Source organism: Blennius ocellaris (assembly GCF_963422515.1).
Source record: "Blennius ocellaris genome assembly, chromosome: 5".
NCBI lineage: Eukaryota > Metazoa > Chordata > Actinopteri > Blenniiformes > Blenniidae > Blennius > Blennius ocellaris.
The window spans coordinates 29068102-29094530 of record NC_137654.1 but is presented as its reverse complement, the minus strand read 5'-3'; the positions used below and the strand labels follow the sequence as shown (position 1 = coordinate 29094530).

The following is a 26429-nucleotide window of genomic DNA, read 5'->3' as shown; positions in this document are numbered from 1 at the left end:
AAAAAAAATGTCAACACTGTCAAATATTTGTGTCCTCGCCGCCTCGGCTCCGGGAGGTTTCAGGTCCAGCCGAGGAGGTTTTGCCGACAAACAAACGTGACTGTTAATTTGTGTCCGAGGGCATTAGTGATATGTACTCAGATAATCCATAAACACTCAACCACACTCATAAATGCACTCACCCGTACGTTAAAGACTTTATACATCTCAACATCCGAACGCATCGCGACTCACAGACCCCCCCCCCATCCCCCCCCCCCCCCCCCCCGGCTGTTGTGTCACCCTCAGTTTCGTACGTGCTAAAAACTATCATCCGACTTTCACATTCACTGACCCGCCTCATCCAGAAGTAACACTGGAACTCATATGTTCATTTGCAGTCACAAACTCTCACGCATACACAAAACCACTACTCCCAGTGGATCCGCCTCACTGGGGTCTCCGTCTCTTGGACCTTCAATTGGACCTCGCGCTTCGCCCCGGTCTCATTTCTGTCCCAGAGGAAGCGTGGAGGTGGGGGGTGTTGGGTGAATTTTGGCACTGGAAGGTAGAGCAGCAGGCGAGCAGGAGGAGGAACAGGTGGAGGAGGGCGAGGAGCAGGAGCAGAACGACCCGCCGCCGGTGGCGGCGGCGGCGTCTGCGGGGGCGACGTCTCCGCCGCCCGCCGCCGACACCGGTGACGAGGGCAGCTGGGAAGGCAGCAGCGGTTGGCTTTGAGGTGGCGGGGCGGCGGGCTGTGTCTGTGACGGCGACGGAGAAGCCGCCTGCATCAGGGGCGGCGCCACCGCCGCCGCCGGCTGGCGAACGGGGGGAGTCTGGTAGCTCATCTGCTGCAGGTGGTGCAGGTGCAAACCCTGCTGCATCTGTGGCACTGGAGCGATGTGCGTTTGCTGTGGCGCTGGCCCCGGGGGCTGCAGGGTGGACAGGTTCCCCCCCCCTGGGGGAGGGGCCGCCACTGGGGTCGGTTGTGCCTGGGGGTTGAGCGGAGCCGCCGGAAACCAACCGGGCGGAGCGGCCTGCAATCAAAACGGCAAAGAATACAGAAAGAAAAAAATCATGATGGCTTTTTATTGTGCTTCGCTCCTGACAGGAATGACACTAAATCACCCAAATCCTATTTTTCTGACAATAAACTCCACTTATACCGAACGGCAGTGCCAAAGCACTGGATGAGCCACTCGCACTGAGACACAATGAACCCATTTCCACATTTTTGCGCACAGCTGCTTCAAAACAAGCGTCAAATATAAAAGAGCCTTCAGACGAAACGCAGGCAAAGTCCGTTTTCCTATACATCTGGAAGTTCTATATCACATTTAACGATCGACGGCTGAAGAAAAAAACCCCGCTTCTCACAGCTGACGTCTGAACGTTGCTGCGGGGAAGCGTCTCGCCCGTGTCACCTGACTGCCGTCTGACTCGCCGCTGAAAGAAAGACGACCACTCAGAGCTCCACACTTCATGGCTCTGCAGCGTTCTGCCAGCGGCGACAGCTCGTCAGGACTGACTCAACGCCGTCTGACCTCATTTCAACATCTACTATCAGACTAAAGCCCGTGTTTTCTTTGACGATATCAAAAGGCGTCGCCGACACAAGATAAACGACCTACGTGGCCATAAGTGAGGTCACTTTGAATGTTTTTTGTGACTTGCAGTGTTGCACGTGTGAATATGAGACGTCTTTACCTCTGTCGACTGGTTCCAGCCTCCCAGCTCCTGCTGAATCTGTTTGATTTGATTCAGAGAAGGCTTGGACGGGGCCGGGCCCGCGGTGGTCTCCTTCGTCCAATCATCCACCAGTTTGTGCAGCTCGTCTGTGAATGTGCTTTTTCTTAGAGGACTGTGATCTGTGGGGGGAAAAAAAACGAGCCGTCAAACCTATGGAGGACGTACTGTCTCCACTGAGCGCCGCCCTGGAAGAATGCACCTGGTTTTTTAGCGGGCAGTGTGTTGTGACGCTCGGGGTGACAGTACAGTGACAGTTCGCTCTGCTCACTACCCGAGAAACGACCCGACTGCTGAATCCCTAAACAGCACGTGCATACAAAGAGCGGCTGCGCGCAGAGCGACGGGCATAAAAAGAGGGGAAGAAAGAAGCCATCAAAGGCCTTACCGGAGTGCGCGAGTCCATTGTTGTCCATGTGAGAGTGAGGCCGGGGCCGCAGCTTGGTTTTGGCCGGCCGGGGCCGGCGAGGGGAGAGGACGGGAGGTCCGGTGGGCAGAGGGGACATCCGGGACAAGGAGACAGGCAGACTCTGCCTTTGGTCTTTGAGCGAGCGGAGTTGTCTGTACAGCTCCTGGAGCTCTCTGTTCTGCTGCGCCTGGAGGGAAACCACCTCTTTGATGTGCCTGGAGAGAAAGAGGTTTTTTTTTTTTTTGTTTAGGTTAAAGGAAGTCGAGGAAACGCACGAGAGACAAACAGTCTTCTCCCCTCGCCGACTCACTTCTCTCTGAGCCAATGCAGCTCCTTCCTCAGCTCCTCGTCCTCCAGCTCGGTCTCGTCGTCGTCGTCGCTGCTGCCGAGCGGAGAGTGGCTGTGCCCGAGGCCCCGAGGCAGGTGGGCCACGCACGGAGTCCTCCTACTCTCGTCCTTGTCCCCTTCTTTCGCCCGGGACCTCCTCCTCTCCCTCCCCAGATCGGGAGACACCGGGGAGCTGTCCGTCTGCCTATCTTCTCTCCTGGCGTCGGCCCGGGTTACGGAGAAGCGCCCCACTCTCCGGTGACCGCCGCCGTGAGCTGACGGCACGTCTTTCGGGGAGGAGGTCTGGGGCACGGGGGTCACCTGATGGCAGAAGCACGAGAGAGAGAGAGACGGTTGCTGGACGCGTCGTCTCCGACTGAGGTCAAGTCGCTGACAAAAGGTGCAATTCGGCACCTGGAATCGTCCTTTGCGTGACTGAGGTGGATTCAGTGGTGCCGTCTCCTTCTCGTCTCCGGCCGCCTGAGAGCTTGAACACCCGTCTGATAAAGAGACCGGGATGAAAAAAAAAAAGGGGGAGACGAGGACACAGAGACAACAGCACAAACACACGTGTATAAAGAGCACATGGAAAGTGACAGGAACACAAGCAAGAGACGGGAGAACGTTGGACGTACAGGTGCACACAGACAGACATGGGGCACGAGCACAGAGGCACAATGTCAAATATCACACGCCAAAATTACACGTCGTCATCTTTGTGACTTACAGAGGTTGTAGGAGAGTCTCTGAAATGTGTCAACACGTGTTATGGGATTAAATGTTTGTTGTTGTTGTTTTTTTTTTTTTTTAATCAAACAAAAAAAAAAGTGAGGCTTTGCGGATGAAAAGGGATTAAAAGAAAGAGGTAGTGAGTGTGTGGGGAGGGGTGGAAATGGTTGTTTCATCAAAATGCAAACTGTAATAAGCCATTAAATTAAATAAATAAAAAAAAAAGAAGCAGATTGTGAAATGACAGTTAATAAATACAGTGTTCCCCACCCACCCACACATTCACACTCTCATTCTCACTGTTTCTCTATTGGCACTCAGATACCAAACAACAAAGCCCAATCGGACCCGTAGATCTGTGTCCAGATCTGCGGCGATGATTGGTCAGCGTGTTTGATATGTTTGTACATGGAAATTCAGGACATGAGGATTAAATAGAACATAAACAAAATTACACAGATCTGCAGCCTGATGCAGAGGGTTACTTACAGATTATGGTCCATTATTAGTCACTTGTGCGGAAAACAAAATACATGCTCATGCAAGGGCTCCTGCAGCGGAGGATCTACGTGACGGCTACACAGAACACACACATAAACACAACTACATGCAGGATGGGTAGAATGTTTAGCAGCATGGTGAAACTTAGCCAAATGGAAAGCCTGCCTGGCGACGGTTTAAAGACCCCTGTTATTGTTCAAAGTGAGTATCAAGGAGCAGAGTGGACCAGCCGAGCACAAACAGAGTTACACTGAGGACTAACAGTTTAACCTATCCGCAGCTGTCGCTTCAACAGAACTGACGAATACACGAAGCAAGACGTGTGTCACTGAAGAGCACACAACTATATTACGAACAAAAGAGACAGTTTAAAGTGCCTCCACAGCTCACAAAACCACGAAGAAAAACAAAGCTTTCAACACTCGTTTAACCAACGATACGTCTGACCGAAGTCTGCAGCTCGTTCGAGGTCAAAATGAACCAAAAGGGACTGAAATCTACGACGAGAAAGGATCCAGCATTTTCTAAGAGCGAAGCTGATCCATCATGAAGCAATACTGCAGCAGGTACTTAATACACAACTCCAGCGATCGTACAATTTTCTACGTCATCTGAATCTATAATATCATCTTATCTCTGTGATGATGTGAGTTTGGGGTGGGGTGGGGGGGGATGGGGGGTTCTACAAAGATCCAGCAGGTGGAGGTGTGGAGGTGAGAGTCTGCCGGCTGTGCCTGTGGACTTGGGGGCAATGAAGAGGGGAAGAGGGGGGTGGATGTCCTATGAGGAGATGTTCTTTAGGAACGGTCACCGCTGGGCTTTAATCTGCACGGGGAGGGAACCAGATTCACGATGCCAGCGTCCTCCTACACTCTGCCATTCTCCCACAATCCTCTACTCGCCACTGCTCGCCTCACTTCAGTGAGTAACTCATGCAAAAAAGAAAGATTGCCAAGAAAATGAAATTTAGTAAAAAGAAATTTAGGGAAAACATAACATAACAATGCATGTAGTGATGTCAAGACTATATGAAATTATATGAAAACTATGTTAAAGAAAAAAAAACAATGTACAAAACCATAATAGACATTAACAGCTATTAGACACTTTTATTAATTCTTGCAGGTTAAGGAAGTTATGTTACTATGTTAAAACTAGAGTACTAGACATTAGATTTAGGCTCATGCCCCAACATCTCATTCTCTCTCTCTCTCGCTCTCTCTCTCGCTCTCTCTCTCTCTCGCTCCCTAAGAGGACGCTACCTTGCTGGACTCTGGGCTTCTTGAACAAGCTGGCGGAGTGGCGCAGTTTGCATGCCCAGTTTTTGAATTTTCGAGTCCAGGATTTCTTGCTAACAGGATTTCTGATACTAGGACATGTCAGGTTTAGGCCAAAATATCCACCTCCTGCATTGTGCTGCTGCTGTCCATGCCGGAGGGGGATCGGATGCTGATTGGGGGGCCATGATGCGTCTCCAGTGGCACTGGTGTCAGAGTGTGGGGGTACAGCCTAGAACAATCGAGACAGTTAAAAGTAGCTGCATGGAGTTGACACGGTCAAAATGGGGACAATAAACACTGAGATATTACAGATAATCACAGACGGCTGATAAAGAACGGCGTGGAGACACGTTCACATACGGCGTCACGGCTCTACGTTGTAAAAATACGGCTTTATTTCAATCGGTGATGAAGGAAACGGTCACGTCACTCACGAGGATGGTGGGCTCTCCCGGTACGGGCGGGCGCTGCGCCCCGGCAGAGTCGTCCAGACCGGCGTGCAGAAGAGAGGTCGGCGGGGTGGACGTGGCGGAGGTGGAGGGGAGGGACGGGCCGGGCTGCTGCTCCACCGGCACCGACTCCACGGGGTTTCGCTCCGCGCGCGAAGCGTCCTGGAGCCCTCGGCCCCTCTCCGGGTCGGGGGAGGTGGAGGAGGAGCGGGAGGTGGTGGAGGACGAGGTGGAGGACGAGGAGTGGGGGGAGGTATCTGAGGAGGAGGAGGCAGGCGGGGGGAAAGATGAGAGGTGGAGAGACTGCGGCTCCGAGGACTCGTCACCCCCCGCTGAGGTGGAGGCCGCCGACGTGGGCCCGGAGGCGTTCCCCCCACCCGCCGCCGCCGCCCCGCTGCTGTACTCCTGATACAGCAAGTTCCTCAACTTCTCGTCCAGCGTCTTGATGCGGTTGTCTACGAAATCGATTTTGGGGGGGCCCTCGCTGTCCGACTCCGCCACGGACGACGGCTGAGCGGGAGACGGAGACATGGTGAGCGAGAGGGCCGGCAAGGGGGCCTCGGCGGCGCTCAGGTGGAGAGGCGGCAGCGACGAGTCAGAGGAAGGGTGGAAAGTGGCAGAATAGCTGCCCGTGTCCTCCGTGACGCTCGTCTCTCCCGTGGACACTTCGGACTCTGACATCTGTAAAGACGACTGCTTCTGCAGTGGGAACTGCTGCGGTTTCTGGGGTGCATCGGCGGCTTTCGCCGCCTCTTGCTGCAGCTCCGCGTGTTGCGGCGGTGCCTGGGACGGCACGTGCTGCACTGCCTCCGCGGGCACTTGGGATTGTTGTTGAATTTGCTGCTGTGGTACGGGCCCGTCGCTCAAGTGCTGCTGAAGAAACTGCTGACTAACTGACAGGGGCAGCATTTGGCTTTGCTCCGTGTTCATGGCCATGGCGCCCATCAGCAGCTGATGTTGTTGCTGCTGCTGCAGCTGCTGTTGCACAATTTGCTGCTGCTGCAGCTGAATGCTCTGTTGTAGGTTTAACTGTTGCTGCTGCTGTTGCTCGATCTGAGTCTGCTGTTGGGACACAGCGGCTGCTTGGGTCGGGACCTGCTGCAGCACTTGTGGGGCAAACTGTGATGTTAGCTGCTGTATAGGTGGCTGCGCCTGCTGTGCGGGAAAAGGTGGAAGAACCTGGTGTAGCGGCACAGACTGCTGTAACAAATCTGTGTGACCAGGTTGAGGCAGCGCCTGCACCTCAGGTAACTGTTGCTGAAGGGACATTTGCTTTTGCATTAGCTGCTGCTGCTGCTGCAGTTGCTGAAGGGACTGTTGCAGTGCCTGTTCCTGCTGCAGCGGGGTTTGCTCCGGGTAAACTGAACCTAGCGACTGCTGTTGGTTTTGTGTCGACTGCTGTATCTGCTGCTCAAACTGCACTGCCTGCAACTGCCCTGCTATTACCTGCTGCTGCAATGCAGACTGCAGCTGCGGCTGCAGTTGAGGTGGTTGCGGAGCTTGCTGGGCTACCTGGGTGAACGTCTGCGGCTGCTGCTCTACGCCGAGCTGGCTCACGGCTGAGTGCAATGTTGCGGCAAGAGGAGGAGAATGAAAGGAGGCGGGAGACTGATCCGTGCATGATCGCTGAGCAGGAATCACTGTGTCACCGACACTTTGACCGACAGAGGAGCAGACACTGGTTCCAGGGGAGGCGTGGTTATCGGGATGGATTGCGGTGAATGTGGGAGATGTAAGAGCGGGAGCGTTTGTCAACACGGTCATGTTAGCTACAGCGGGTACAGCCGTGGTTAAAGGGGTGCCGGGATTTCGCTCTTCAGAAGCTGAGGTACGAATTGGTAATTCAAGTCCGCCTGAGGCGGTGACGGGGGCGGAGGCTGGTCCGGGGGCGCTTTCAGAGGCGGTGGCGTGAGCAGCAGAGACAGCAGAGGCAGGGGGAGCCACGGGGGCGGGTGCTGAGACAGAAGACACTGGGGGGCAGGCGGCAGAAAGAGTAGAGTAGGGAGGGGAGGAAATTCCAGTCAAGGACTCCACACTCTGGGATCCTTCACTTTCTATAGCCACAGAGAGAAACACCGAGTTAGTTTGCGTTAGTCTGCTGCCTCTGGTTAGATATTAAGCCGCGGCAGTAAAATTAGCACAAGCGGAGCTCACCTCGCTCTTTTTGCGGGGACTGTGTGGTCAGTGTGTCTACTGCAGTGGTTGGTGTACCTGCTCCCTGGCCGGAGAGAGAGTCTCTGTGGCGGATGGTCTGGTTGATAAAGAAGCGCCATCGTCCCACCGGTGAGGAATGAGGTACTGAATCAACTGAGAAATTAGAAAGGCTGTTAAAATCGCTTTACCAAGATAAGGTATAAAACCAATTACGTTGTTATATTATTAATATGTAGGAAAATTGACATTCAGAAACTCACCTGAACTACTGGGGGTGCTCACGTGTAACTGATCAATGGATCCAGTCTAATACAGGAAGAAAAAAAAAAGCCAAATTAATTGTCTTGTAGTTCCATCAGGAAAACAAAACGTAAGACAAACCAGGTGGGTTTAACTCCAAATACCTCTAAATGCGTCTGAAGAATTTCTTGGGCTTTTTTAACTATTGATCTGAGCTCCTCAACAAATTTCTCTTTTTCCACGTCAAGAAGAAAATCCTCCTCCACCTGCAGACAAAGTGCAGCAAAACAACAATCATCATTAGTGTGTCGACTGATAAATGTTGGCATCGGTGTGCAACGGCGTGACATTAAGGTGTTTACCATGTAGTTGGCTATGTCCTCAGGTACGTCCCCTTCGGTGTCAAACTTAAATGTCACCATTTTGTTGCTGTGAGTCTCCAACTGACATTCCACCATATTGTCTCCACTGCCAGACACCTAGAGAGTAAGATGGTCGCGCACTCGTTAAGTTTTAGAGTCGTGTTATTCCTGATGCAAACACGTACTTTAAAACAGCACGTCGTGTCACCTGAAGCATGCTCAGTTGAAACTGATGTGAAATCTTTTCAGGTTTTTGACAGGACGCTCTTCTCTGACACTTCAATTTCTCCAATTTTCCATTGGCCAGGAGCTGTAGAGTGTCCTCACCATTACCTGGAGCAGATCTGAGGGGAACGTGCATAAATAAATAACTAGAAACACATAGTCCTCATATAGAAAGAAAGTCAGTTCACTATGCAATAAAACATTAATTTTCTTCATAATTAAGTTTCTGTTTTGTGAATTGAAAAATGCAATCAATATAGAAACTATTATCTGTGTGTGTGTATAAGACAGTTATGATATTTGACATACCCTGATGAAGAATGATGTTCTGCATTTGTCAGATATGGACCATCCTACAGAGTGACATGTACGCCCACAAAAAGGAAATTACACAGAGGAAAAAACGAAAAACGCCATGCCATATTCAAATACAAGAAAAAAGAAAATAACTTTTTTAAAGCGTGAGGTTACATGAATCCAAATTAGCACCAAGGAATAGCAAATCTCATTCATTCTGTCAATATGCAAGAACAACTTAAAAAAAAAAAAAATACAAAAAATTAATTAATTGTTATATCAAACTTTCACAGGTCGTGTACCTGAGCAATGCCCAGCAGGGAAAGGTCACAGTCTTGCAGCGAGGCTTGGGGTAGTTTGGGGGCATTAGAATCGAGCGACTGCAGAGTAGTGACAGGCGGAGGGGAGGTGGGTATAAAGTCAGCCTGCCCTGGTAAAGGTACCTGGGCCGCTGGTGGAGATGTAGGCAGCTCTGGAGGAGGGGTAGCGGCAGGATAGTGGGATGGCAGGGATGGCAGGGATGGAAGGGATGGAAGGGAGGGCAGTGACGGTGGAGGACATGAAGTGTGCGAAGGGCTGAGGGGCATTTGTTGTGCGGGAAATGCAGCTTGGGGCAGGACAGGCTGCTCAGAAACAGGCGGGTCAGTGTGTGTCTGGGTGTGCGAATGAGCCTGTGTCTGAACCTGTGTCTGGGTTTGGGAGTGCATGTGGGCCTGACCGCTGGTTTGCGTGTGTGTGTGCGCCGGCAGCATCTGTTTGGCCTGGTGCAGCGGCGGCGACGGGGGGGCGCCTGCAGCCAGGTGAGTGTAGACCGGCAGCGCTATGCTCTGAGACTCCTTCAGGTTGCCGGGGCCCAAGTGTGCGGGGGCTTGGCTCAGTAGATGTGCGTTGGGTGGACACTGTGGGGGGAGCTGACTGTCATCCAGGGGCAGATTGAGCGGCTGCTGGAGGGGAGCGGAGAAGTGCTGTGCGGGTAACTGGGCTTGTGGGGGAGGCTGCGACCGCTGCTGCTGCTGCTGCTGCTGCTGCTGCTGCTGCTGCTGCACTTGAGAGAGTGTCTGTCGCTGCTGGTGATACTGCTCAGCAGGAGGAGGCATGGCGAGCGAGACGGGCTGAACGACTGACGGTTCGGCGGGACTTCCTTGGGGCTGCTGCTGGGCCTGCAGGACTGGATGTAGCACGGCTTGTCCGGAAACATAGGGCTGTGCCGCCTGCACAGGATGCGGCGTGGCCACAAAGTTTGCGGGGTCGACTACTGAACCGAGACCATCTGCTTTGGTTCCGACGGCGGTGCCGGGAGAAACAATCATCTGCTGATACTGGAGAACCGGCTGCTGTTGCTCCTGCGGTACAGGATTCATGCCTTGGTGGATAGGTTGGGCGACGTGCTGAGGGTTCAAAGGGCCCGCGGCAGGCTGGGCGTTCGCCTGTCTCGGCGGATGGCCTTGAGATTGTTGCTGAAGCTGCATGAGCCCTGGCATCTGTGCATTTTGTTGAACGTGGACCTCGTGCTGGATCTGACTGGGAATCGCAGGAATTGCAGCAGGAGGCTGAACAGCAGCTTGGCCCTGATGGCTGACCATCTGAATGCCACTTTGTGGTACCTGACCGTGTATTGTGTGGGTTTGAGCTATAGTTGTGTGCATAGGCTGGATTAATGTCTGAGAAGTGACCTGACTCTGTGGATAAGTGGCAGGCCCGGGATAACTCGTCTGCATGGGAATTTGCCTCGTCTGAATGACTTGCGTCTGTCCTTGGAGCGCCGAGGCAGGTGGAGGTATCGGGGCCTCGGTTGCAGCCGGAGCCGGGGCCGACTGCGATGCCTGGACTGTGGTCTGGGCTAGAAATTGGATTGGGACCGGGCCCTGGAGGTTCTGGAGGTTAACTTCACTTTGTCTTTGCTGGGTAAGTACTTGAGCTGGAGCAGAGGCAGACATCTGAGCGGCGATCGGTGTCGTCTGGAGCGTTACTGGGACCGTGGCCTGAGGGATGATGTGAGTCTGAATTGAGTCAGCGCTCGTCCGAGACCCGGCTGAAATATGAGGTTCCATGGCAGACGCGTGGTGTTGCGGTTGGGAAGCAAAGGCCTGTTGCTGGATCGCTGCTGCATGCTGCTGCTCCATGGCCTGCTGCTGAGCGGGATGAGGCGTGGGCTGCGCGGCATGCAGTTGTGGGATGCACACGTGCTGCATATCAGTCAGCTGAGGCTGAACCTGCTGTTCACTGTTGCTCTGCGGAAGATGGACACCCTCTTGTTTTTCCGTTTGGTGAAGTTGAATCATGGCCGCCTGTTGCTGCTGCTCTTGAATCTGCTGCTTGATCAGGGCCTGTTGCTGTATGATCTCCGCCTGCTGTTGCTGGAACAAGACTTGTCGCTGTTGCTCCAACTGTTGCTGCAACAACGCTTGCTGCTGCTGCTGCTCGATTTGCTGCTTCAACTGCACTTGCTGCTCTTGCTGCAGCTGAGCTTTCTGCTGGAGCTGCTGCTGTAAAATTAACTGCTGCTGTATTAGCGCTTGCTGCTGTTCCATTTGTCGCATCAAGGCTTGCTGCTGCAACTGTTGCTCCTTTAGCTGTTGAGTCTGCTGAAGTTGCTGCTGCAGTGCAATCTGTGGCTGCTGTTGCATCTCCGGTTCTTTTTGTGCTCCGGCTTGCTGTCCGATCTGTTGATACAATTGATTTTGCTGTTGCTGCGGGGACTGCTCCACTTGGTGCTGGGGAAGTGCGTGCTGCGTTTGCTCCTGCTGTAGAAACCCTTGCTGTTGTGCCTCTTGCTTCTGTTGAATGAGACTTTGCTGCTCTTGTTGGTCCAACAGTTGCTTGTGCTGAAGCGCCTGCTGCTGTTGAAGCAATACATTTTGCTGCTGCTGATCAAGCTGCTGCTGTACATAGAGCTGATGTTGCTCAAACACCGACGCTTGCTGTTGCTGCTGCTGCTGCTGCACTAGCTGCTGCTGCAACAGCGCCTGCTGCTGCTGAAGCTGTTGCTGCAAAAGCTGCGACTGTATCATGGTCTGGTCGCGAGGGTCCCCGGCCGGCGGCTGATTGTAAATCTGGACCTGCTCCATCAGCTGCGACCCCGAGAGAGCCTGCTGCTCCATACCTGTTTGTGTCGTCAACACATGCTGCTGAGAATGTTGTTGATGATGTTTCTGGATAGCCGGAGCTGAAAGGCTTTGTTGATGCTGTTCTGTCGGCGGCACAGAGGCACTGGCTTGTTGTTCGAGCAGAGCGGCCTGGGCCTCCATTTGGTGCAGTGGCTGCTGCTGAAGGGTGGCGGCCTGCGGATCCATCGCAATCTGTTGTTGTGGGACAATGGTCTGCTGAGGGATCATGACGGGCTGTGTTTGTTGGGGTGCAGCTTGGGGCATGATGTCAGCGAGCTGCATGGGCGTGGCGGCGTGAGGCACGTTGGCCCCCGCCAGTCCGGCAGGATCGCCGACCGCCATGGCTGCAGTGAGGACATTGATGGGTGCTTGTGGTGAAACGGGGGGCATGTATGACTGCGAGGGGGCCAGCGAGCCGTGGGGGGTGGCCGTTTGAAATGCGTCTGACGGGAATGTTTGTGACTGCTCAGTGATAATGACAGAATGATGATTGGTGTTCGAGAGGAGAGGGGAAAGAAAGCGGTAGAAAAATTAGGTTAAGAATTAGCTTGTGCAAGGAGAATCAATTATCAATACATTGTAAGACATTGTAAACAAACAGGGTTTCCCACAGCATTTCACAGCCGGTGTGGACTGTGTCGTTTCAGATCATTCTAGACTTTAAGGAAGAATAACCGAAGTACAATTTAACAGAGATATTAGCTCACTCTCTGGGAGAAACCCTGCAAAGTGGACAATCTGAGACAATTATGAGGATGATTTGTAGTTGCAGAAATTAAGAGGAAAAGGGCCAAAACATGGCAGAGTAGTGGAACTGGAGCTCCATCAATAATAATGTTAACCTCTGTAGTCGCCCCGGTGTTAATCTATCTGTCACATTGATACAAGTACCCTTTTCACCTGAAGATATAGTTGAGGTACACTTGGTGATACCTGTGGAACCATAGTACTGGGCTGAAGAAAGGTCTGAGCCACGGGTCCTCCTCCACTCTGGCCTATGGTCATGCTGGACAAACTAACACTTTGACCAAGAGGCACGTTAGGAATACTTCCACTTTCACCAATGGAAAGCAGCTGAGGATGAGCCAGTGCACCAGAGCTCTGCAGTGCAGGAAAACATTCAATCAACAAACACAGTGCAATTTATCAGTACATTCACTCAGGGCCACGTTTACATAATCAGTTTGCGATGCACTGATGCACGCATGCTAAGTAAAGACTCACAGGCGCCATAGGAGGGAGATTAATCTGGGAGTGGGAGTACGATTCTGCTGGCTGGGAATACACTTGGCTCTGTCCACTTGCATAAGATTCACAGCTGGCAGACCCGATGCTCTCCCCTTGAAAAATAAATAAATCACATTTTCAAACTCGTTATGTTCTTTTGACATATAGAATATATAAAGCGTGCAGTCCACCTGGCAAACTGAGCGCCGTCCCACTGAAAATATGTTGCTGCCTGACGTGCTGGTCCACCTCAGGCAGCTCCTCGGACTCCTGCATTCCTCCTCCTCCTCCTCCTCCTCCTCCTCCTTCCCCTCTCCCCGTCTGTCCCACCGCCACTTGCACCAGCGAAGAAGGGCCCGACGGATGTGAGAAGGTGTGGGAGGTGAGAGTGGAGTCTCTTCGTTCTTCCACGCCCTGCTGCTGTGTGCACTGCTGCTGTCGACGCTCCCTTGACTTTTTAATTAGATTTACTCGGTCCCGGATGGACTTTCCCACCACCTTGGCATCGCTCTCGTGGAAGAAGCCCGACTTCACCTAGAGGGAGGGAGCGAGAGTAATTAATAGGCCGATATGGAGGGAATTTAGGTCACAGTCAAGCATGAAGTGAGTAATAATGGCCTGAAGGATTTTACCCAGCTGGCCTTTGCTCAAAGCTAAATTCATTAAAACCCACTCCCAGACTTTCCCCTCTTAACGCATCTGACACCTCTTAACCTCCTCCGTACATTAAGTTATTCCCGTGTCTTACCATCTCCAGGGCCACTTCCTCGGCGCTATCGTTCTCCAGGTCGTAACTGAACTCAATGGCCTCGTTGTCTTTGTGCTTCCCCTTCAGCTTCTTGGGGTCTTCAACCCAAATCCGGAGAGCCAAGCAGTCCTGGGTGCCCGTGTCCTCCTCCGCCAGCTCCACCCGGACCCCCGTGTCCTCCCCAAAGAACGCGTGGTTGAGGAGGTCTCGGATGGAGAGTCTGCCACAAGGGGAGTAGAGGACGGTGAAGCCAACCTCGACGTGGCTTGACAAGCGTCCACGAGACCGTGTGCTCACCTCTGGCTTTTGCTCTGACGAATGCAGCCTTCGATGATCTCTTTGATTTCGGGGTCATTCACTTTATCAAAGCTGGCCGGCTTTATGCCCTGCGAAAACCGAGCCAAAGGAAATCCGATCAATTCCGTCTCCGTTATTTGATTCAGAGCATCGCGGCGACAGGAACTTACGCTGGTGACTTTCCGGTAGATCTGAGCAGCGTTTTGGCACTCAGAGTAGGGGTATTCTGAAGTCGCCATCTCCAGCATACACATCCCAAAGGCATAGACGTCCACAGACTCATCGTAGTGCTCCTCGTACATCTCTGGAGCCATGAACTCCGGAGTTCCTGATGGGAGCGTACACAAACCGTAAACTGCCACATGCAAATTCACCCCTGTCACAGTTTATATGGTACATTTACTGGGAGGGAATCTTATCTACAGACGCGCCGCACGCCCAGCGGAAGCATTTTCATTCACTTTAAACACACAGATATTAATCTCCCTGGCAATGCCGCACTCTGCTCCCTGAGTTAAACTTCACAGCCGCTGCTTAAGTTGGCTCGGAACGACCACATTACTTTCAGTCCTTGCCGACGCTAAGTGCTGCCCTCATAGATTTTAGAACGACTCTTGTCAATATGAGGCCTACCATAAGTAGCTGAGGCCCTCAGTATAAAACCCGCACGGCGCTGAGTGCAGTCAAAGTGTATTTATAGGGATTTACCCAAGTGCCGCAGTGTGCTGAAAGGCCCAACACCCTTCCTGAAAACTGTCGTGGCTTACCGATAACGCTCTTGGCGAAGGAGGTCCTCATGAGAGTGGCCAGTCCGAGGTCGCCGATCTTCACCGACCCCGTGGGTCCGGTTATAAAGATGTTGTCACACTTGAGGTCTCGGTGCACGATCGGCGGAGTCCTGGTGTGGAGGAAGTGCAGGCCCTTCAAAATCTGCCTGCACCAACTCCTCAAGACCTTGGGCTTCATCACCTTGAAGCGCTTCAGGTAACTGTGGAGAGAGAATAACAATCACCTGAATTATATAATCAAGTGAGTTCCAAACTTCCTGAATAATTACAGTTTCAAATCATGTTGATTGTACGAGTCACTATTTGTGGAGCCCTGCAGGTTAACAAGTGCCAGTGGGTGATGAGACACAACACACGTGGAACGTGTGCATAATGTAAAAGTCCTGAGTGTAAAGATCCGTCAAATGTTTGTATTTTTATTGTCACCATTTCATGATTCTGATGCAATTTCTAAATTTTGTATTTTATTGATTGTCTTTCACTCTCATTTCGATCTACATGATTAAACCTTCTCAGGTGTGAGATTAATCAAGTTTCTCTTAGCTTAATAATCTGTTTTCTTACGTTTTTCTGAACTGTAACCAATCAGAAATAAACCAATCTCTGTACCTGAACCCCCATTTACATCATTACTTGAATCGCTAATTATTGGGAAGGTTGATGAGAGCAAACATGGGGACTTAAAATAGCACAATTATCTTTTTTTAAATAGATATGACAAGTTTCAGGGCCAGTTTGTGGTTTGGTTTTGTCTAAGAAAAGAATATAAACCAAAGTATTGCCCCATATCATTAACATCTATTCAAATAATACCGTTTACAAAAAACTTTCTCAGATTTTGTTTCCCAATCCCATGTAGTATATCTTTATATCACTATATGCCCAGTGTCCTATAACAGATGCATGTTAATCAGAGAATATGAGAAAAGGATTTTGAGTTAAATCAACATGTGTAAAGACACGAGGCGGTACTGACGTCTTGAGAGTTCCTGACGTCATGAGCTCAGTGACCAGCACAATGCACTTTTTCCCACGAAGCACCGACTCCCAGGAATCGTAGAACCGGACGATGTTGGGGTGCTGAAGCCCCTTCAGCATCTCCGCCTCCTCCTTGAAGCGCTGCTGCTCTGCCTTGGTCAGCTTGCGGTCCTGAGGCGTGAGGAGAAAGACAAACTCACCGACAAAATCGTAGAATGGCTTTTCAACAGCGAAGCTTTACGCTTCTGCCCGAAAATAAGACAAAACGTCACCCGTGGCCCAGACGCGAGGGCAATTCACGTCAAAGATGCAACGCCAGCCGCGGCCCCTAGATGGCAACGTCCACGTAGGATTGCAGAGGCGCTAAGACAACACCCAAGCCTGAGCTTTATAAAACATTTCTACTGCATCTGCCACACATCTCCAGTATGGCGGACAGAATGTAGGAATCCGATTCACTGACATGACGATCAAGCTGCTGCAGGAGCAGAGACAAACAAAGACTAATCCCTCTGTTCAACACTCTGGGATTGTTTTTTTTTCTCCCTTTCAAACAGAAATATAGGAATCATATGCTCGGCTGGATTGAGCCGATTCCTCCTGCAGTGCTGAAGTAGATGCCCCTTCCTTTGTTTCTATGCTATTTCATTTGACATTGATTCTTTTTGTTTTCTTAAACCCATAATTCATACGGAAGATTAACGTTATTCCCACAAAAAAAGCTTTAAATCCCCTGTTGGTAGTGTGTGGATCTTTTAAAAACGTCACGTGGTGAGATATAACAAGACAAATGTGACACAGATGATTAAGACATTATACGGCAGAGGAAATCTTGGCTCGCTCTGCAAAGTCGGGGTGTATTTTTAGACTTGTCAGGGGCAACTGTTATTGCCCGCTTTATCCATATTGTACGAATGACAAAGCTTTTCGCGGCTGTGGTCTCTTCACCTGCGCTGACCTGGTGACCTGACGCACAGAGACGATCAACAAACCTCGACCCTACCACTGAAAAGTGAATTCACGCCTGCGGGGTTAGAATGACCTTGTCCACAGGTGGGAATGAAAAGCTGATCGCTCACTAAACTCGAAAGACTCGGAATTGAGACGTTAATACTTCTTTTTTTTTTAAGTGATTAAGTTCAAAAGGCCAGTTTGTGATTTTGGCTTTCAAAATGTTAATACGCCAACGAATTTTCAGAAAATGCAAATTTCTCGTGTGACTAAAAGTCTAAATAGTACAAATGTTTGAGTGAGTCCAACTTCCACAAAAAGCAGTGTGTAAACTCTGCGTGAAGTTTCTGAAGCTTCGCTCTCTGGGGGGGGGGTTACAAAAGCGTCGAGGTGGACTGAGTTTCTCCTTCCAGGATATTAACCCGGGGCTTTAGCCACAGAGACACAGAGAGCTCACCTTAACAGTTTTCTTCTTTTCTTTTGTCATTAAAGTGAGACTCACTGTCAATTATTTGTCGAACGTCCTCGATTTCAAGGCTTTGGAGAAAACTCTACTTTTGCTTCGCACATCTATGGACCCAAATCACATCAGTTTCATCTCTGGCTCTTCAAAACCGTCCATGTGGATCATCGTGAAGAACCGTGAAGATTCAGTGTTGAAGGTTCGGCTCAGCGTCAAACATTTTGTACCATTTACTCCGCAGGCCAGTTCGGATATAATCAGTCCCCTTTAATTGCACGGAAATGTGTGTGTTTGCTTTCACAGCAACATTTTCATAAAAGGAGAAAACCCCGGCCGACGTGTGAGAGTGGGACGGGCGGCCATCACCGTGTCACGAGCAGACCTCAGCACACTATAAATAGAAATAATCATAACACTGGCTTTCCACTGATCGATCCCATTGATGCTGAGCTTTCAGCGTCGCGCCGAGGCCCCCGGAGGCACACATCGGTACGAAAGACAAAACGGAATGCCCTCCGACGTGACGCATTTTTCCCCTGTCACTTCATCCTTGAACCGTGACACTTTCCACCTGTGGCGGACGCCGCCGTTCCTCATCTGTTTGGGTCGTTAATCTTTCCGGAGACCTTTCAGTCTCTCTACGCCGGCTGTGTCCTTTTCTGGAAATGGAAGTGAAAGCTTCCACCCCCCCCACCCCCCCTCTCAGCCGGCAAAGTGCTATCAACAAAAAAAAAAAAAAAGCTGCTGCTCGCTGCACTATTATGGCTTGGAGAGAGTTGCCCTGTCGAGGCCTGCCCCCTCATACCTTCATTCTTCTACCAGCAGCTGCCGGCGTCACCGTCTGCACGCGTTCCTGCGCGAAACGTCTGCAACCCGAAGGTGTGCAGGTGTGTCTAAACATGCAACCGGGACACCGTCGGCCTCTTCCTCGCAATTATGTTTTATGTTCCTACGTTAAAAACGCGATTCCTATTTCACAGAAAAGGTCCTGCCTCTTTGCGTTGAGCGCCTCTGTCGTCTGCCTCGCCCATTACTCAGGGCATCACTCTGCCTCCCCGTCGCGCCGCGCGTTTGCCTTCCTCAGCATCTATTCTGTCTGCCCTCTGAGTGTTGCATGGAACAGCCCGAGGATCGGGGTCACGGAGAGTTCACCCAAGTGAGGCTGTGTCTCGACGCCCGACAGCAAAGCTTTCGCACAAACGGGAGCGGCTTTATTCGGATAAAAGGCAAAGCGTCAATGAAAACGCAACATTTTAGAAGTGTCATTCCCAAACGCAGGAGAGGGAGTTACACGTTAAACTCGCGGGCGACAGCGACAACCTAAACGGGGGCTGTATATTCGCCTCAACTCCAGCGAATCGGCTCAGAAAAGCAGGTGGAACGCAGCAAACGAGGGAGAAAGATGTGATTTGATAGACAGAAAGTGGGAGAGACAAACAACTGGAACTCGCCACACTGACACACGTGTGTAGATGAATGTATCGACGTGCATTTTGATCATTCTGATCCCCGCGTTGGATATTCAGATCGACCGTACTGGTTTTACTGGAGTTGCAGTGCAAACATGCTTCAATGGGGAAAACTAATTAGACACATCTCGTGTAATTAGCGGGTGTGTTGTTCTTTCATCCAACGCGCTCAAAACAGACGGCGTGTTAAATGCAAAGCGAAAAAGGGAATGCAATGAATGTGGTTCCGTCTCGTGTGGTGGAAATATCTAAAGGTCCTGGATTGGAGCTTTTGTTCGCAGCGAGAGGAGCGGGTTTGTGAGTCCCTGAACAAGGATCTCGAGCCTCACGCCATCACAGTTTCTACAACGTGTACTTAAGGTTATTTATAGAAAGGATGGGTCAAATGCAGATAAATATTTTCCCCAAAAGGATCAGTCATGACTGTTTTCTTTTCTTTTCTTTCTCTAAACACACTTCGGCGTTACCGGTTCGTCCCGTCAGACCAGACGCTCTCAGACGTTCACGATTTCCCCCCCAAAAAAGATTCTAAGCCTTTTAAAGCAGCTCTTCTCCAGAGAAACCAGTGGGATTCCTGGAACACGTCTTCTTGTCATGATGCAGCTTTAACTCAGACGAACTCTTCACAGACTGATTTCTAGAAACGTGTTCCTTAACTTATCCAGCAGAAAATCATTATTGCTTTCAATGCAGCGACACCAACATCCAGGTTTGGCCTTCAGCTTTGTTTGTTTTGCTTTGTTTTCTCTTCTTTGAGCAAATTTCTATTGAATCTTAAAGTCTTTGCAATTTGAACTTAAGGAAACCTTTTTTTGACATAGTTCTACAATTTGTTGATCTTACTTTTCCTGTTCTTTTTGCACACTGACTCAGTTTGCTGTCAAATGCTCCCCCGGACATGTTGCTGCAATATAATTCACGATATCGGGGGATAAATGACAACTTGGATGAGACTTGCACGTCATTGATTTCCGTACAGTTTACCTTTAACACCGTCTTGTGAACCGTTTGCGGGGAAATGAGGTGGAACACGACGTCTTGACTGACAAACTAAAAAGCAGCTCTTACGTCAGTAATGCATTGTCCTCCTGTTGTTTTAAGGACACGTCGTAAAAGACAACCAACCTGCATACGGCAAATTCTTATACTAAACTGTTTTGAGGCGTTACGATGTCACCTACTTGCAGCTGCTCGAGTGCCTGCAGCCGGTTTTTCTTATTATCTTTGTGAATGATCTGTATTTATTTATCCTAAACACGATGGAAGGGTGTGTCGGTATATGTCAGATGAACTGGCACACAGAAAATACACGACCTTTAATCCCGAACTCCAGCTGTCACTTCGACGACCGCTTTAATGAATCTGTAGTCTGTATAGTAAGTTATGTTTTTCTAATCTCTGCAATGCGATTCCCAGCCGATCCACGACGACTGAAGGAGGAATTAATAAAAAATGCAATGAAACAAGCCGTTGACGTTGTTCAGGGTTTGACGGGACAATGAATTCATTCAACATCATAATTATGGGTGAATAATTCATAATGTCACGTGGACTTGTGTTTGTATATAATCCGTCCACGAAATAACATGCATAACACAAAAGTGACATCTCTGCTGTGTTGTGGCTTGAATTATTCCTCAAATCAACCAAAACGCCAACAACGTGACAATTAATGTTCAATTACTGTTGAAAGGATTTGACGGTATTGTCGATTCAACAGTTTGACGCTGTAGTTTATTGGAGCTAATAAGATTTTATTCTCACTAAATTGGATGGGGCAAAAATAAAAATAATTAAAATCCTCTTAAATTGAGCTAATCCCATTGGTTTTCCCACATTGGCAAAAAAAAAAATCATACAACGAGCTATAATGAAATCATCAGAATAAGTACTTGAAGTCAGCGAGCAGAGTAAGGCCACGTACGACACGAGGCCTCAGGCCTGTTTTCTTTCGGATCAGACGTCTGTAAATGAAGAAGGTCACTAAGTAGCCTCATAAAACACCGGCGGAGACGGACTGCATATGGCTTACAGGGCACATTCGGCAGATGGCAGTAGGCCCGGGGTCACGGATGCCCAGGCACGTGAGTTCGAAACCAATCTATTTCGGTAAACACTGCTCCGGCGTCGGGTATCACACAGAACGTATTCGGCCCACATTCTGACCCGAGGAACCGCTAATTGGGACGAACTTGGCTTGAGTCGGCGCGCGGAGAACTCAAACGTGTGGGTCTCGTTGTGGGGAGGCGTTTGTGCGACGGGAGTGAACGCGGCCTCAAGGTGGAGGAGGAAGCACGTGGGCGGTTTTGAAAACCCAAGGTGGCGGGTGGCCGGGATTAGATTACTGTAAGCTACGACGGCTAAGGCTAACGAGATAGATTGCTGGAAAAAGGGCTGACCTGCACGCCGGATTAAAACTCTGGGCCAGTGGGCCAAGTTCACCAACCGGCACACATGCACTCAGTCAAGACGCGGAACCTCAGGAGGCGTCGATTCAGTTTCCTGTTCGCGAGCTCGTGTCTAAAATCCAGCAGGTCAAAAACCCCCCCCCCCCAAAACAACAAGAAACTCTGCTCAACACCTGGCGAGTTTATTTAAAAGCCTATTTCATTCTGACAACAACGACTCGTTTAGATAATAATCGTGTCAGAATAATTAGATCACGGCAAGCGCTTCAGATTCACTGACAGTTAATGGCGCTGTTATGGTTAATGTCTCAAACCATCGATGGAAATCGAATCTGCGTCTGCCGGCTAGATAATGAAGATTGCAGTGGGAGGATGAAGCCCCCGGGGGGGGGGGGGGGGGCAGTGAACGGCCGACTGGTTAAAAATGTGTCTGGCCAGTTTGTGCTGGTCGATTCCAATCAGGTTGAGCTCTCCTGGAGTCAATATGGCCTCTTCTAATTCCAGTCCCGCCAACAGTACAAACACACTGGACCTGCCCAAAGCTTTGCTGGGATATAATCATTAAATGCTGGGATTTAAGTCACAACTCCTCCCTCTATTATTTGCAAAGCCAACGAGGAGGCGAGTGCAAATATTGACTATGAAACTTTGCAATTGATGTGGATTGCCGACCGAGTGAATTAACACTGGAATCGCCGTTTCTTCCTCTTCGACCCTCGCGTGTGTCTGCGGTTCTCACCACGAGGGTTCCCGAAGCAGAGCGGCTTCTTTGATGTTACAGTTATTTATCCTGGATTTCATTGTTCTGACATCTGAGCTTGAGTCACCAGGGGTGGCGTCAAAACATGAAACACGTGGACTAAAACCGGCCCGCAAGACGCTCAAATCCAGTCAAATCACAGAGTAAATTATACATTTTTTTTAAAAATGTAAAGAAACCACTGACTTTTCAACAAATGTGTTAAGAGTCGCAGCCTCAAAGCCATGTCAGAGTGAGTTTGTGAAAACATGTGTAATGCATTTCACTGAAGGTTTCACCAAAAATGGCTATTTGTTAAGATTGTAGTCATTTTATGTGGTAATTGTTGGGTTGTGAAAACATTTAAAAATGTAAACTCTGGGCCACAACAATTTAAAAATTTTAAAAGTTTCAATTTAAAGGTTATCATGACATTATTTTACATCTATTTTACTGAACCACATGTGGCCCCGAAGTATGTAAAGTTGTCAACCCAATGCAGAGCGGTAGGTCTTCGTCTGGCGAGAGCAGGAATATACATATAGAAGAAATAAATCAGGAGACGTAAAGAAAACTGTCGTGGCTGATCACCTTCTCCCACGCGGCCAAAACGCAGAACCGACAAACTCTTTTATTCTTGTTTCTCTAAGTTATTTGTGGGGTTATTTTTCGCTGCAGGTTGGTGAAAGCAGTCCCCCCCCCCCCACGGGATTATCGAAGACAACAAAGTAGGAACTTTGGCACAGCGTTTTGCAGAATGTTGGCGCGGCTCACAAAGTGTTCCACTGGCGATATGATCGGCCTCAGAACTGCAGGACCTGTGAAAACCGCGCGCTTGTGTGCTGAACCGGTCGGGGACGGCTGGGTTGAACCGGTCTGGTTTCTGCCGCCCGAGTTGTGCTGTCTGTGCAGGGTTTTTGTCCCCCGCCCGACAGGCACCCGCTGTAATCAACTCCCCGGATCACGCTGCATGCTCACTCAAACAGACAAAAAGTGACGGGGGGGGGGGGGGGGGGGGGGGTAGGTGGAGGGGGGGGTTAGAGGGCGAGAATGCAGATACATACAGTGACATATGTTGACACGCACAGAGAGGAAGTGACAGCTTAAAAACAGAAATCTAATATGGACAGGATGCATTGGGAACATGTTCATTTAAGTGTGACGAATGGTTGTAAAAAAAAAAAAAATTTTTTTTTTTTTTTTAAATGAGTGGAGCCAAGACCAGGAGATATATGGCTCTGCCCTTTAGGGTGTGGGATTCCCAGGAAACCAAAAAAGAAAAAGGCGAGAGAACAGAAGAGAGATGGTGTCCGCGCTGTGAACTTTAATTACCAACTCGTTCAAGCTGCATTTGGACAGCTAATCCCCCCGGCTGCCCCGTCTTTATGGACACAGGACGGCGGGGCTGCACGTCCAATAGTGCAGAGACCGGCTATCTGCGCCTTGTTTATCCTTTCAAACGCGGAGGTGTGGCGTTAAACTAAGAGTGCTTGTCCTGTCCCCGAATCCACGTGACCACTTCTTTGACAGGGATGGACACAAATGCTAAATACTACCCGTCTATTATCAAGAAGAGCAAATAAAGACAACAAATACAAAAATGCTGCAATGTGTTGTTGTTGTCGTCGTTCTCTCGACGCTTCACTGTAGCCACTGTACACTGGAACTGTGAGCCCCGGTGAGGCGGAGTAAACAGGACGGATCATGTGGCCCCAGGAGACCAGAATGTTGCCCTGAATGTGGAACTGGATCCGTCGACGGGCGTGTGACCGGGCTGCCGTGTAACGCCCGAGTGTGTGTGTGTTTATGTGTCTCCCCCCTGCATGTGGTAACTTAGCATTAGCTGCACTGCTCCGCGGGAGGGATTCCGTGGTAATCCTGTGTTTGGCCACTCCGCCCCCCCCCCGGATCACCTCCTGTGCCTCCGTCCATTTGTTTCTCGCGCCTTTTCCCTTTTCCTCGCGGCGTCGCTGTGCGTGTTGTAATTTTCTGATTTGTTCAGAATCATACACCGTGATAATTGTGAATGAAATTTTGATTCTCCGCGGGTAAAAACACAGATTTCCTCCATTCAGTTTAATTCGACCAATCGCAAAAACACTAGAATTCTGTGCCGCAGAATCAGAATTGAAGTGCGATTTCTATTGCCCACACATATTCGCTCTCATCCACGATTAATGTTTTTTTTCCACCGCGAGTCCAAGGTGCACTATCTGCACAACCCCGCATGAATCTGCGAGGGATGTGAGCGACAGACTTTTAAAAAAGCTGCGCCGGCGTGACTCATCAAGCAGCAGGAGCCGACTGTGGACGTGAAGCTGGCGGGGGGGGCGGGGGGTTGGGTGGGTGGGTGGGGACGGGGTGGATGGCGTGCAATTGACTCTGATCTGGAGAATTAGTCCAGGGCTCTTGTTTTAGAATTAGCTCCAAACCAAACACATGACTGACTTTTTTCTCACACAAAGAGCAGCAGTCAAATGAGACGGCTTATCACAACACTGCCCGCCATTGTGAGGCCACCGGGGCTTTTCTCTCCTCCCACTGCCACAACCCATGTTCCCCCCCCCCATTACTTTCAAAATCCACTTGGCCAGCCGCGTGTAAAAAGACCCGCCGTAGCAAACGTCTACCGCACTTCATGTTCCTCCCACCGCATTGTGGATCCGCGACAAAGGCGTCCTTACAGCCACGACATCCACAACACTGTTCCTCTTTGCTGTGTTCACAAAAAGCGTCCCATTCAAGCGCTTCCCCTTCACGTGACCGTTCCACTTTCGTTCCCCGACGCACGAAAGACGCGAGTGGGCGCCGAGCGGCGCGGCTTTAATGGCGTACTTGGCGACATGCGAGTTGGTCGAGGGGGGGGGACTTAAACATGAAACAAGATAGTAAACTATCATTAGCCTCAAAGACGTGCTGTTTGTTTTTTTGACATTTCACTGTATTTTACACCAGAAGTTTTCATTAAAATTGGCTTTATAGTAAGTAAAAAAAGTAAGTAAAATGTATTTATAAAGTGCTTTTCACAGATAAAATCACAAAGTGCTGTACAGGAGAAAAGGTAAAAACAACAATATAAAATGTATATACATGTGTAAAAGTAAAGTGACACTAGTGAAAAAGTACAATTTTATGTGGAAATTGTACTAATCTTTGGTTTTTGGTCAAATTTCATTGCTCATTCTCGACGCCACAACAAAGAAAAAGGTTATTATTGCGCTATTTCTCCCACTCAAGATAAAATTGGGCCCACTGAACTAAAGTAAGTTTCGTACTCCTGATTGAGAGACAGAACGACTGATCAACATGAATTAAACCTTTTTTTTTCCAAACTCCGCACCACGTATTTCCCCACAGGTTCTCGTTTGATTTTCATTCCGTCTACAACAACATCCTTCACATCAAGCATCAAAAATGACAATTCCCCTCCAATGAACTCAAGACAAACGTGGGCGTCTCCATCTCTGCAGCGAGTCCACAGACACACCGACTGCCTGTGGTTCAATTATTCATCTCAGCCGCAGAAAAAAGGGAAAGTCTTCCAACTTTCCTTTGTGCTGCCACTCAACCCGCGAGCGGTGCTCCTCCCGTTCACCTCAGTCACGCAGTGTGAATAAGCGAGCAGACGACGCGCTGAGATTTCCACCCGACTTCAAAAAAAAAAAAAAAAAAAAAAAAAGGAGCCACACTGGGGCTCCGGGCTCTTCAAACCACTGCTCACTCCCTCGCAGGGCTCGGTGCCAGGAAACTGTGCAAACTGATGCAGGGTGTGTATTTTTGGATGCATATTGAAGAAAATAAAATAAAACAAACAACATTTGTCTTACCTGAAGCTCACACCACGCCACCTCCACCCACGTCTCGGTGTCCAGGCCCTTGTACACGGTCTTGAAGGCTCCCCGGCCCAGTTCGATGTCAAACTTCAGGAAGCGTCCCCCGGGGGACGTGGCCACGGCCTTCATCTCCGCCTCCTCCTCCTGCTCGCGGTCCCGCTCCTTACCCCGCTGGCTGAGCGCCGCCGCCGACGGGGGGGCGGCGTCCTTGCCCGGCTCGTGGCCGGAAGGGTCGGCGCGCTGCCCCGGCGCCGCGCGGGACGGGTCGGCGCCCGCCTGCCGGGCGTCCCCGCCGAAGACGGAGTCGGAGGAGCGCAGCTCCGGGCGGGGGGCGGCGCCGCGGGGCACGTCGGGCGGCGGCGGCGGCGGCGGCAGCGCCGCCGCGTCGTCGTCGTCCTCGCAGATCTCCACGCTCTTCCTGAAGAAGCGCTTCTCCCGCCTCAGGCGCTTCTGACCCGTGTCCGCCGGCGACGGGGACGCCGGGGTCGGTGCGACCGCCGGCTCCTCGCCGCCGTGCGAGACGGCCCCTCTTCCTCCCTCCTCGCCTCCACCTCCCCCTCCTCCTCCTCCTCCAGTGGCCCGGCCCGGGTGAGTCTTTGAGGAGGGGCCATCCACGGGCCGTCCATCGGCCCTGCCCTCCCGCTCCTTGGCCTCCTCCTTCTGTCCATCGGGTTTCTCCGAGGAGTCCTCGGTACCCGTGGGGTCTCCCGGGTCAGTAGCCAT

At 50.5% G+C, this 26429-nt stretch overlaps 1 protein-coding gene across 6 annotated transcripts; it reads right to left on the bottom strand.

Moving 5' to 3' along the window:
• Window positions 1–278: 278 nt before the first annotated feature.
• Window positions 279–26429, bottom strand: wnk3 (WNK lysine deficient protein kinase 3; the record flags this gene model as incomplete). Of its 6 annotated transcripts, none has more annotated exons than XM_080496817.1 (23): window positions 279–1016; window positions 1687–1847; window positions 2114–2349; window positions 2445–2782; window positions 2876–2961; window positions 4954–5200; window positions 5406–7474; window positions 7575–7727; window positions 7835–7880; window positions 7979–8080; window positions 8177–8293; window positions 8385–8520; window positions 8711–8754; window positions 9001–12267; window positions 12706–12906; window positions 13030–13145; window positions 13224–13566; window positions 13781–14000; window positions 14078–14166; window positions 14248–14405; window positions 14845–15065; window positions 15842–16014; window positions 25701–26429. In XM_080496817.1, 23 exons carry the CDS (start codon window positions 26427–26429, stop codon window positions 486–488), a joined length of 9783 nt encoding a protein of 3260 aa, XP_080352943.1. In that variant the 3' UTR covers window positions 279–485. The 6 variants fall into 6 exon arrangements, with proteins under 6 accessions (XP_080352943.1, XP_080352944.1, XP_080352946.1 ...); XM_080496818.1 differs by having other exon boundaries at window positions 5095–5200; XM_080496820.1 differs by having other exon boundaries at window positions 5406–5677.